General features: G+C 43.0%; 1 protein-coding gene across 1 annotated transcript in view; it reads left to right on the plus strand.

Moving 5' to 3' along the window:
• LOC139538883 (zinc finger protein 385B-like) overlaps positions 1–14175 on the plus strand; it is a 174897-nt gene that overhangs the window by 23992 nt on the left and 136730 nt on the right. Inside the window, exon 2 of the mRNA XM_071341404.1 lies at positions 10617–10985. Within this exon, the coding sequence (XP_071197505.1) occupies positions 10619–10985 (367 nt within the window). The 5' untranslated portion in view covers positions 10617–10618. The remainder of the gene's footprint in view (positions 1–10616; positions 10986–14175) is intronic.

The following is a 14175-nucleotide window of genomic DNA, read 5'->3' on the forward strand; positions in this document are numbered from 1 at the left end:
CGACAGGGCCGTGCACAGACCTTTCAGGGGGCAGGTGCTCAAAATAAAGAAAGGGCACCCTCCCCCGCTTGATTTAAAAATTCACAACATACCAAATGCCTCTGTAGCGAATTTCTTTAAATGCATTTTTGCAACAATACACTCACTCATCACAAATGTGAAGCAAGCTAGTTACAGTGCCTCCTTAATAAGACAGGATTGACATCGGGAAAGGAGGGTGGGCTATCAGCTGATTATTGTTGTTGATGATGTAAATCTTCAAGTTAGCTAGCTCGATTTCTTTTGCTGATTGTGATTTACCTCTCTATGTCTTTCTGCATCTCTATGCTGCATGTATCAGCCAACCAGACCCAATATTGATGATGATGATGTAGGCTAAAATCAAGTGTTAATCAAATGTTAGTCTTCTGTCGCAGTACTGTTGATATTTACTGACTAGGTAGCTAGCTACACACACTCGACCAGTGATCGCATCTCTCAAGCCATGCATGTTTGGATACCGGGCGCGCACAATCTCCATACATGGCAGACTAGGACAAAGGTGCAAGCGGGCGCACACGAGCTCCGTACAGGGCAGATCCAGGCACAACCAACAGAAGGAGTGGAGGATGGGGGGTGGCGAACTTGATGACGACCTGCGGGCAGTGGGTTCTGAACAGCGATGATAAATGTATACAAAAAAAATATTATGGAGAAATTACATCACCACCCAAATGTGCACTTTTGAGACAGAAAGGGCAAAGGGGAATGTGGTCTGTACAGGTAGAGCCCTATCTGTGTACATGCATGCTCAACGATGGAAGGCATGCGAGATCAGGTGGGACCATTCTAGCCAATGAGAAGTCAGATACATTTCTGAACAACAGACACAACAACTAAGTTGTTTTTCTCAAAGTTGACGGAATGCCACATGCATCTTTTTATACTATAACGACACAAGGCGAGGCCCAGATGCAGACACAGGAGGCAGATGGTTCAAGTCTCTGATATTTATTGAACAACGAGGGGCAGGCAAGAGGCAGGTCGAGGACAGGCAAGAGTTCATAACCAGGTCAGAGTCCAAACAGTACAGGGCGGCATGCATGCTCGAGGTCAGGGACAGGCAGAATGGTCAGGGCAGGCAGAACGGTCAGGCAGGCCGGGCTCAGTGTCAGGGCAGGCAAAAGGTCAGAACCGGGAGGACTAGAAAAGAGAGACCAGGGAAAACAGGAGCTTGGAAAAACGCTGATTGACTTGACAAGACAAACTGGCAACGGACAAACAGAGAACACAGGTATAAATACACTGAGGGTAATAGGGAAGATGGGTGACACCTGGAGAGGGGTGGTGACAATCACAAGGACAGGTGAAAACAGATCAGGGTGTGATATATACAGTGCATTCAGAAAGCATTCAGACTCCTTGACTTTTTCCACGTTGTTACGTTACATCCTTATTCTAATATGGATTCAATTTTGTTTTATTAATCTACACACAATCGCCCATAATGACAAATGTATTTGAAATAAAAAACAGAAATACCTTATTTACATAAGTATTCAGACCCTTTGCAATGAGACTTGAAATTGAGCTCAGGTGCATCCTGTTTCCATTGATCATCCTTGAGATGTTTCTACAACTTGATTGGAATCCACCTGTGGTAAATTCAATTGATTGGACAAGATTTTGGAAAGGCACACACCTGTCTATATAAAGTTCCGCAGTTGACCATGCATGTCAGAGCAAAAAACAAGCCATGAGGTTGAAGGAATTGTCCGTAGAGCTCTGAGACAGGGTTGTGTCGAGGTACAGATCTGGTCCCCAAGAACACAGTGGCCTCCATCAATCTTAAATGGAAGAAGTTTGGAACCATCAAGACTCTTCCTAGAGCTGGCCGCCCGGCCAAATTGAGCAATCGGGTGATAAGGGCCTTGGTCAAGGAGGTGACCCCATGATCACTCTGACAGAGCTCCAGAGCTCCTCTGTGGAGATGGGAGAACCTTCCAGACCGACAACCATCTCTGCAGCACTCCACCAATCAGGCCTTTATAGTAGAGTGGCCAGATGAAAGGCACTCATCAGTGAAAGGCACATGACAGCCCACTTGGAGTTTGCCAAAAGGCACCTAAAAGACTCTCAGACCATGAGAAACAAGATTCTCTGGTTTGATGAAACCAAGATTGGAGGAACCAAGCTTGGCATTCAGGCCAAAGAGTTCAATCTTGGTTTCATCAAACCAGAGAATCTCGTTTCTCATGGTCCGAGAGTCTTTTGGTGGTGGCTGCATCATGAGAGACATGTGTGGAGGAAACCTTGCACCATCCCTATGGTGAAGCATGGTGGTGGCAGCATCATGCTGTGGCAATGTCTTTCAGCAGCAGGGACTGGTATACTAGTCAGGATTGAGAGAAAGATGAACGGAGCAAAGTACAGAGAGATCCTTGATGAAATCCTGCTCCAGACTGCTCAGGACCTCAGACTGGGGCAAAGGCCAGCCGGAGCCCGGACTTGAATCCGATCGAACATCTCTGGAGAGACCTGAAAATAGCTGTGCATAGACATTTCCCATCCAACCTGACAGAGCTTGAGAGGATCTGTAGAGAAGAGAGCGTCATACCCAAGAAGACTCGAGGTTGTAATCACTGAAAAAGGTGCTTCAACAAAGTACTGAGTAAAGGGTCTGAATAGTAATGTATATGTTATATTTCTAAAAACCTGTTTTTGCTTTGTCGTTATGGGGTATTCTGTGTAGATTGATGAGTGAAAAAACTATTATCCATTTTAGAGTAAGGCTGTAACATAGCAAAATATGGAAAATGTCAAGGGGTCTGAATACTTCCCGAATGCACTGTAATTATGTGCACAAGTACAAAACACCACATCTGTAATTTTAGTCCCATCTGAAACTGCCATGTAAGTAATTACATGGCAGGAGAGTAACAATTCCAGCCAGAATAACCTGCTGTTTGGCAAACTCCAAGGTTCTCTGATAATAGTAGACCCATGCAAATCGACATCCCTGTGTTTTGAGAGAAATGTTGTAATTTGACAGATGTTGCTCACGCTTCGCGCAAGAAAACAATACATGATGCGATAAATTGAAAAATTTGCTGCGCATAAGCTATACTGAACAAAATATAAATGCAACAATTTCAACGATTTTACTCCGTTACAGTTCATACAAGGAAATCAGTCTATTGAAATAAATGCATTATACCCCAATCTATGGATTTCACATGACTGGGCAGAGGCGCAGCCATGGTTGGGCCTGGGAGGGCATAGGCCCACCCAGTGGGGAGCCAGTCCCAGCCAATCAGAATACATTTTTCCCCACAAAACGGCTTTATTACAGACAGAAATACTCCTCAGTTTCATCAGCTGTCCAGGTGTTTTGTCTCAGACGATCCCGCCGGTGAAGAAGCCGGATGTGGAGGTCCTGGGCTGGCGTGATTACACATGGTCTACTGCTGTGACACCAGTTGGACGTACTGACACATTTTCTAAAATGCTGTTTGAGGTGGCTTATGGTAGAGAAATTAACATTCAATTATCTGGCAACAGCTCAGGTAGACATTCCTTCAGTCAGCATGCCAAATGCACGCTCCCTCAAAACTTGAGACATCTGTGGCATTGTGTTTGTGACAAAACTGCACATTTTAGAGTGGCTTTTTATTGTCCCCAGCATAGGGTGCACCTGTGTAATGACATTTTATTTTATTTTAGTAGGATCTCTTTTAGTCCTCATTTGGACTAATCGTCCAAGAGTCCTTAAACATTAAAATACAATTTATAATATGATCACATTTTCACATAAAACACACTGTTACAAAAATACATAATACACTAACATATTGACCAGATAAATACTCTAACAGTCTAAAAAGATAGATTGATTCTTCATCTACCATAGTCCAGCACAACTTTCCTATGTATTATATTTGAATGGTTTTAAAGTGTTGTTTCAATTTATATATTGAAAGGTTTCTTGTTTGCTCAGATAAATTATTCAATTTCTTTATTGCTCTAAATCGAAATGTTCTTTTGCCTATTTCTCTTTTCTGTCTGGATAACACATAGATGGTGGACAATCTATTCCTGGTATTTACTGAATATCTGTCTCTTACCAACTGAATACTGTTGTGAATAGAGTTTGGCCGTTTTAAATGGTGTATATTATGAAATAACATTTTTAAAAAGCAATTATCTTGTTGATTGATGACCAACCAAGAGCATTAAGCATGACTACAACAGAAGAACCATATCTCCACCATATCTCCACTTCCACCTTGCTGATTTGTTCTGTGCAAACTGCAGCCTCCTAATTTAACTTGCTGTTGCATTTCCCCAGACCACAGAACAGTAGTTCACCTGACTCTCAACTAATGCTTGGGTTATTTGCATAAGAATCTTTCCCGGTAAATATTTAGCTATCCTTCTGATCATGCATGCAGTTATAATATATACATATTTTTTTTACATAGATTAGTTATTTGAGACGACCATGATAAGCAGTTGTCTAGCTGCGCTCCAAGTAGTTTGGTTTCTGGCACTTCCTCAATTTGTACTCCCCCATAATTAATTGTATCCCATGCTGTGTTGGCCTTTTCCTGGTGGAACAGACCAACATAACTTTGGTTTTCTTGGTGTTTAAAACAAGTTTGTTCCGGCAAACCCACCCCCTGATATTTTCCAAATCTACTTGTAGAGCCTACTGTACCTGTTCAACCGATTGTCTTGCTGTATAAAGTGTAGTATCATCTGCAAATATAGTAGCTTGAGGTCATTGGTATATATTAAGTAAAGAAGTGGTCCAAGGCAGCTGCCCTGCGATACTCCACAGATTATAGCATGAGGGGAAGAAAATGAACCATTGATATAAACTCAGCAAAAAAAGAAACGTCCCTTTTTCAGGACCGTGTCTTTCAAAGATAATTAGTAAAAATCCAAATAACGTCACAGATCTTCACTGTAAAGGGTTTTAACACTGTTTCCCATGCTTGTTCAATGAACCATAAACAATTAATGAACATGCACCTGTGGAACGGTCGTTAAGACACTAACAGCTTACAGACGGTAGACAATTAAGGTCACAGTTATGAAAACTTAGGACACTAAAGATGCCTTTCTACTGATGCTGCAAGGAGGCATGAGGACTGCAGATGTGGCCAGGGCAATAAATTGCAATGTCCGTACTGTGAGACACCTAAGACAGCGCTACAGGGAGACAGGACGGACAGCTGATTGTCCTCGCAGTGGCAGACCACGTGTAACAACACCTGCACAGGATCAGTACATCCGAACATCACATCTGCGGGACAGGTACAGGATGGCAACAACAACTGCCCGGGTTACACCAGGAACGCACAATCCCTCCATCAGTGCTCAAACTGTCCAAAATAGGCTGAGAGAGGCTGGACTGAGGGCTTGTAGGCCTGTTGTAAGGCAGGTCCTCACCAGACATCACCGGCAACAACGTCGCCTATGGGCACAAACCCACCATCGCTGGACCAGACAGGACTGGCAAAAAGTGCTCTTCACTGACGAGTCGTGGTTTTGTCTCACCAGGGGTGATGGTCGGATTTGCGTTTATCGTCGAAGGAATGAGCGTTACACCGAGGCCTGTACTCTGGAGCGGGATCGATTTGGAGGTGGAGGGTCTGTCATGGTCTGGGGCGGTGTGTCACAGCATCATCGGACTGAGCTTGTTGTCATTGCAGGAAATCTCAACGCTGTGCGTTACAGAGAAGACATCCTCCTCCCTCATGTGGTACCCTTCCTGCAGGCTCATCCTGACATGACCCTCCAGCATGACAATGCCACCAGCCATACTGCTTGTTCTGTGCGTGATTTCCTGCAAGACAGGAATGTCAGTGTTCTGCCATGGCTAGCGAAGAGCCTGGATCTCAATCCCATTGAGCACGTCTGGGACCTGTTGGATCGGAGGGTGAGGGCTAGGGCCATTCCCCCCAGAAATGTCTGGGAACTTGCAGGTGCCTTGATGGAAGAGTGGGGTAACATCTCACAGCAAGAACTGGCAAATCTGGTGCAGTCCATGAGGAAGAGATGCACCGCAGTACTTAATGCAGCTGGTGGCAACACCAGATACTGACGGTTACTTTTGATTTATTTTGACCCCCCCTTCGTTCAGGGACACATTATTCCATTTCTGTTAGTCACATGTCTGTGGAACTTGTTCAGTTTATGTCTCAGTTGTTGAATCTTGTTATGTTCATACAAATATTTACACGTTAAGTTTGCTGAAAATAAACGCAGTTGACAGTGAGAGGACGTTTATGTTATATAGCCAAACAGCACTTTATTGTTAAATGTATTGAAAATATGATCAGCAATTGCTAAAAGTGAAAGTGTATTTATATATTACAGCATATCAACTGATATTTGGTGTTTTATATCACTTGCAATTTAAGCTTTAACAAAGGCTTCTAAACTGGCAGTGACTACAGGGTGAAACAGATCAAAAGGACATGGCTAAACACTCAACCATTAAAAGTTTGAGACTTGCTGCCACTCTGATCTGTCTCCTACATATATATGTAATTGTTAGCAAACCACTACCACATATCACTTAAACTCTTGAAGCACTCTCACTAATGGATGCAGCAAATATAGCCTCTCAAGACACGCCATAAATATTTGAAAATGTGAAAAACAAGAATATCGTGCACCCACTAGTGTTCAAAAGATTTTTGGCGCTCCAAAAATGCAGTATGGTTCTGTTATCTGAATTACAGTAAATTACTAGCAGCAATTGGCCTGTAAACTACTGAGTTTTAAGACAAGATTTGTAGAACTCCTAAATTACAGTACATTTCTGTAGTCTGTGTGGGTACAGCATTCTCACTTAGGGGAGCAACAAATATTGCCACTTACAAGGCAAGCCTTAAAATATGTTAATGACGCAGAGACTCTCCCCACCCACAACATTTTACCACAATGCACCATAATTAATACTGTAAAACACATTTATAGTATTTTACTGTGCATGCTACAGTGTTTTACTTATGAAATTACTGAAAGGTGTGCTGTGAAACAAATGCACAATATTTTCCTGTTCATTCTACAGTAATCTACTCTATTCAGTTTATACAGTATCATACTGTTGATAAATACAGTAAGTTACTGATAAAATTACAACGACTGCTAACAGTGAGTAGCTTGATTTAAGCTGAACATATTTACTTGGTTTAAAGAGCAAGTAGAAAGATTGTAACATGGTATTTGTTGTAAAGTATTGTTATAATACCCAATGGAATACCATTAAGTACCCAGCAAATTCCCCACTGTTAAATTAACACTGAAAGTGTGGACCCGTATAGACACTGAACAGTGTTGACTTAACACAATGCTTAGTGTGAAGCTTTGTTTGCATATTTCTCAGACTGCCTTGCATTTTTTTGTGATTTGTAAAGTTACCATCCATGACTGAATTTGTTAGTGACATAGACATACTTTGTGCATTCATCTGTAGTCTGTGAACTTCAACAAGTAAGATCCTAAATGCATATGCTATCATTAACCTTGTTCCAGTGTCTATATGGGTCCTCACTCTCAGTGTTGATTTAACACTGGCGAGTTTGCTGTGTACCATCTTCAAGGAAAAGAGTACCCTTTGCAGTTGAGGAAGCCTAGTAATGTCTCATTGTTGCTGGAGGTCACTGTCATGGTGTGTGTTAGTGATGGGGAAACAAAGATTCTTGAAGCTTTGAGGTTTTCCTTCCAATTGTGTCGAAAATAGGTTCATTAATCAAGGCTTTGATCACTAGTGGCACCTGCTGGTCAAAATAATTTAGAGCAGCCAAATTATTGTAGATGATGTCCCACACACCTTAGAGCGTGCACAGCGTAGCCTTTTTGTCTACTACCGAAACCAATACCAAACCAATCAGGTGGAAACGAAGATTCGGACGTCATTGAACACATGCTTCTGATAAAGTTATACAGGCATCGGCGCATGCCACAGAGCTCCGGCATCAAACATAACCTCACTAGTGTGTGTATGTTGATGAGGGCTGGTGGTGTGTGAGGCCACACTGCCTGGCCCCCTTCCCTCCCTCTGGCTCCCTGTCTCCCTGGCCCTCTAGACCCCTGACTCCATGTCTGATGGAATGACCGGGTAGTCAGATCTGTCCCTGTTTCCGACCCTTCAAGAAGGAGAGCCTACAAACACACACACACACACACACACACACACACACACACACACACACACACACACACACACACACACACACACACACACACACACACACACACACACACACACACTTACAGTACAAGACATCTTCCTGCCACAGAGTCAGACAACGAATACATCCCCAACAAAGGAATTCAGCATTTATTATTTCTCTAAGTGTTCTCCTTACTTCTTCTAACTAGGACAAGCCACTGAACACAGCAGCTTTGCTAGCAGAGGAAAAGCTGAGGATATTCACATAAACTATTGAATGCTGATTGTTTGCACTGTGCTTGCCTTGCTTGCATGACTGTTGTGTGAAATGTAAAGGTGTGCTGAGGGAAGGGATTAGTAGTAAATGAAACTGAATGACCACAACACCAAACCCGGAGGAAGTTTATCTGTTTGGATTAGAAGCCTGCAGTTGCCCATAGAGATTACCAGTCTGTCTGTGTCAGAGGGAGTATGTATGTGCGTGTGTCAGAAGGATTATTTTACTGTCCAGTGAGAGGGACATGTACCACACTGCACTATGGCTCCTCCCTCATACAATACAGCGTCCATTTTCACTATATCATCACAGATACAAACTGCATCCCAAATGGCACCATATTCCCTATGCAGTATAGTGCACTACCTTTGACCACATAGGGAATAGGGTGCTGTTTTGGATGTAGACAAACAGTATCACGCACAGGAAGCTACTGCAAGGGGAAGTTGGCTTGGCCATTCCAGTCAATCAAAAGCATGTTCCTTTCCTTTCATCCTGATATCATAACTAACCATAGATACAGACAGAGTGCGCATTACGGGGGCCAAGGGGGGTCTCAGACCCCTTGAATGAGACATGAGCCACCCTAAATGCAACAAAGTCAAACCTTGGTGGGGTCTCTAAATAATGCTAATTTAACCATTCTGCTATTTGTTTAAAATGCAATGTGTACTGTTACAGTGGTAAAATATAAAATGATAGCTTATACCAAATCAAACGAACACCCCCACTTCTGTGTCATGTTTTTTTTTTTTTATTCCCCCATGTGGCTGCACAGTCCGGTATCTCAGCCCGTTTTCAGGTGTCCCAACTTTTCTTTCTCCAAAAAAAGTCATTTTGTTAGATAATAAGACATGTTTTACAGTCAAATGACATGTCTTTACTATTAGGCCAATAAAAAAAGATGTGTGCACGCATAGGAGGTCCCGTGAAAGTAAATTGAGACCCCCGAAGGTCACGGTATAATTCACACTCTGAAGTAAATAGAGACCCCCGAAGGTCACAGTATAATTCACACTCTGAAGTAAATGGAGACCCCCGAAGGTTACGGTATAATTCAAACTCTGAAGTAAATTGAGACCCCCGAAGGTCACGGTATAATTCACACTCTGAAGTAAATGGAGACCCCCGAAGGTCACGGTATGATTCACACTCTGAAGTAAATAGAGACCCCCGAAGGTTACGGTATAATTCACACTCTGAAGTAAATGGAGACCCCCGAAGGTCACGGTATAATTCACACTGAAGTAAATAGAGACTCCCGAAGGTCACGGTATAATTCACACTCTGAAGTAAATGGAGACCCCCGAAGGTCACGGTATAATTCACACTCTGAAGTAAATAGAGACCCCCGAAGGTCACAGTATAATTCACACTCTGAAGTAAATAGAGACCCCAAAGGGCACGGTATAATGCACACTCTGAAGTAAATAGAGACCCCAAAGGTCACGGTATAATTCACACTCTGAATACAGAAACTGTAGATATACCCCTGGTGCCTGCCAGATATGATACAATAAGTAAAGTGTGTTTAGATTTGCAAGCATTTGCAAAGATTTTGCTGCTTTAAATGCAGCATTATTGATTTTCTTGATGCTTATGAAGGGATATTTTGTGAGTTTTAGGTATGCAGCAATTCCCAGTTTAATGAGTATGAATGACGTTATGGCACCAGACTGTCAGACAGTATGAATGACGCTCTGCCATCAGACTGTCAGACACTATGAATGACGCTGTGGGACCAGACTGTCAGACAGTATGAAGGACACTGTGGGACCAGACTGTCAGACAGTATGAAGGACGCTGTGGGACCAGACTGTCAGAGAGTGTGAAGGACGCTGTGGGACCAGACTGTCAGACAGTATGAATGACGCTGTGGGACCAGACTGTCAGAGAGTGTGAAGGACGCTGTGGGACCAGACTGTCAGACTGTATGAATGACACTGGGAGCAGACTGTCAGACAGTATAGCGATACCATCATAGGTGGAGCTTAGCTCTAGCTCTACTACAGGAAGCTCTAGCTCCGTCACACAGTCACAGGGGCTTTGCCGTGCGCACGTGCGTCCGTCCTTGTGCGGGCACGTGCAAGTGGGTGTGCGTGCCTGCACCAAGCTTGCTTTCTGGTAGCGAAGTCTATCATTCTAATCCATTGTTGTCATTGTCTACTGCAGGTATGAAGACACCGCTGAGTCCTGCCCACTTCATAGAGCATGGCCAGATGGCCTTCCCCTTTCAAGGCTGTCTGGAGCTGAATCAGCTGATGGGGATGGAACCTACCACCAACAGCCAAGCCCAGATCAACATGGATATACAGCAACAGCAGCAGGAGAAGAAGAAGCTGTTCTACTCGATGTGTGATGTGTGTAACATCCAGCTGAACTCCCAGGCTCAGGCCCAGGTGCACTACAACGGGAGGTCCCACCTGAAGAGGATTAAACAGATGAACAATGGGGAGGTTCCTCCGGCTCCGGCACCAGCTACTGGGTCTCTACCCACCTCTACACTAACCCTTAGTACCAGCACCACCAGCAGTAGTACAGGTAGGCCCACAGTGAATCCTTTTTACTGTCAAATTTTTCTTTCTATTTGTTTGGTTTCATTTCTCCAGACACATCCCTTGGCTGCCTTAACAAATGGCGAGTTGACCACTTCATTGATTTTTCGATCCCAGATTGCCCCTTTAACCAGGTAGTGTCATTGAGGTCAGAAGAGAGACCTCTCCCAAGGGAGACCTGGCTATGAGGTCCATACTGACTAGCAAAGCCTGTCCAGGGAAGGGAACGCTGCTACTCTCCTACATCTACAGATATCTATATACAGTTGAAGTCAGAAGTTTACATACACTTAGGTTGGAGTCATTAAAACTTGTTTTCCAACCACTCCACAAATTTCTTGTTAACAAACTATAGTTTTGGCACGTCGGTTAGGACATCTACTTTGTGCATGACACAAGTAATTTTCTCAACAATTTTTGACAGAGATTATTTCACTAATTGTATCACAATTACAGTGGGTCAGAAGTTTACATACACTACGTTGACTGTGCCTTTAAACAGCTTGCAAAATTCCAGAAAATTATGTCATGGCTTTACAAGCTTCTGATAGGCTAATTGACATCATTTGAGTCAATTGGAGGTGTACCTGTGGATGTATTTCAAGGCCTACCTTCAAACTCAGTGCCTCTTTGCTTGACATCATGGGAAAATCACAAAAAATCTAAATAAAAAAATTGTAGACTTCCACAAGTCTGGTTCATCCTTGGGAGCAATTTCCAAACGCCTGAAGGTACCACGTTCATCTGTACAAACAATAGTACGCAAGTATAAACACTATGGGACCACGCAGCCGTCATACTGCTCCGGAAGGAGACGCATTCTGTCTCCTATAGATGAACGTACTTTGGTGCAAAAAGTGCAAATCAATCCCAGAACAACAGCAAAGGACCTTGTGAAGATGCTGGAGTAAAACGAGTCCTATATCGACATAACCTGAAAGGCAGCACAGCATGGAAGAAGCCATTGCTCCAAAACCGCCATAAAAAAGCCAGACTACGGTTTGCAACTGCACATGGGTACAAAGATGACCATCATTATGTTTGGAGGAAAAGGGGGAGGCTTGCAAGCCGAAGAACACCATCCCAACCGTGAAGCACGGGGATGGCAGCATCATGTTGTGGGGGTGCTTTGCTGCAGGAGGGACTGGTGCACTTCACAAAATAGATGGCATCATGAGGATGGAAAATTATGTGGATATATTGAAGCAACATCTCAAGACATCAGTCAGGAAGTTAAAGCTTGGTCGCAAATGGGTCTTCCAAATGGACAGTGACCCCAAGCATACTTCCAAACTTGTGGCAAAATGGCTTAAGGACAACAAAGTCAAGGTATTGGAGTGGCCATCACAAAGCCCTGACCTCAATCCTATAGAACATTTGTGGGTAGAACTGAAAAAGCGTGTGCGAGCAAGGAGGCCTACAATCCTGACTCAGTTACACCAGCTCTGTCAGGAGGAATGGGCCAAAATTCACCCAACTTATTGTGGGAAGCTTGTGGAAGGCTACCCGAAATGTTTGACCCAAGTTAAACAAATTAAAGGCAATGCTACCAAATAGTAATTGAGTGTATGTAAACTTCTGACCCACTGGGAATGTGATGAAAGAAATAAAAGCTGAAATAAATAATTCTCTCTACTATTATTCTGACAATCCACATTCTTAAAATAAAGTGGTGATCCTAACTGACCTATAACAGGGAATTTTTAATAGGATTAAATGTCAGGAATTGTGAAAAACTGAGTTTAAATGTATTTGGCTAAGGTGTATGTAAACTTCCGACGTCAACTGTAGAAATGACAAGGTCTGTATACTCCAGAGCGTAAACATAGGTAGCCAAAAGTTCTTTGTTTTTTTAAACCTTTATTTTACGAGGTAGTGCCTTTGATGTCAGATGAGAGATGTCTCTGAAGGGGGAGCTGACTAAGAGGTCTATAGTGACTAGCCCTGGCTTGCCCAGGGAGAGAGAGCACTCTCCTACGTCCACAGATAACTCTATAGAAATGACAAGGATTGGACGGTTGTACTTTCTCTTCTAGAGACTTTAACAGACTAGAAGTGGTGGTGATGCATGCTGAGTTTGGTTTGCAGCATTTGACTCAGAACCAAGGTTATGTCCCAAATGGCACCCTATTCCCTGTATAGTGCCTAGTCAAAAGTAGTGCATTGCATCGGGAATAAGGTGTAATTTGGGACACACACATGGCTTGGTCATCCCTCTCAGCCATTTTGTTGTTTTCTTTCACTGCTCGGTTTGACAAACTTTGCACGGAGATCCTATTTAATTATTATTTGGGAAAATTAATATTAATGTTAACTTTTCCATGTCTACAGTGCCCCGTGCCTGACGAGAGTGACAAATACATGTATTTTTGTTGGGTGTTTGGGGTGACTATTATGAAAAAGACTTTGGGCTACTTTGGGCTGCAGTTAGCCAGGCGGTTAGAGCATTGGGGTTGGTAACCGAAAGGTTGCTGGTTCGGATACCTGAGCTGTCCAGGTGAAAAATCTGTTGATAGGCATTTAACCCTAATTTGCTCCAGGGGTGCTATACTACTATGACTGACCCTGTAAAGCAACACATTTCACTGCACCTATCTGGTGTATGTGACAATTTTGTTTACTTTCCCATGCCAATCAGTGTGTGTGTGTTCTGTTTCCTACTGCTGTAATCTCTGCCTCCATATTCTCACCAGGAGTGGCCTAAGGATTTTCATATTCTTCATATTCTACATATTTGACTGAGGGACAAATTCTCTGCTTTGACCTTTTGTTGTCTTCTTTATGCTTTGTGTGTGACGTGCATACAGAGAGAGCGATTTCCTTTTTAAAACAGATGATTTAATGTGAATTAGCAGCTCACTCAATTACATGAAAGAGTGCTCAGTGCTAAGCCCAGGTTTTTGGCTCCTTGTTTAAATACACTCATCATGACTGTTTAGTGCCTGGCTGGCTGTGGAAATGTTGAGTTACTCTGTATAGACTAGTGCAAAAAAATAATGCTCCAACCGTAGGCAGTGGATAAAGATAGTCTTTCCAGACTGGCTTTACTTCAACATGGTGTAACTTAAATTGCATCACTTTAAAAAAGAGACGTAAACATATAAGGCAAATGTACGGTCTCTCTAAATCAAAGCTTGGTAAACAACAGTTAAGAGTTTTGAAGAGACAGGGACATA

This window comes from Salvelinus alpinus, chromosome 14 (assembly GCF_045679555.1).
Source record: "Salvelinus alpinus chromosome 14, SLU_Salpinus.1, whole genome shotgun sequence".
NCBI classification, from domain to species: Eukaryota; Metazoa; Chordata; class Actinopteri; order Salmoniformes; family Salmonidae; genus Salvelinus; species Salvelinus alpinus.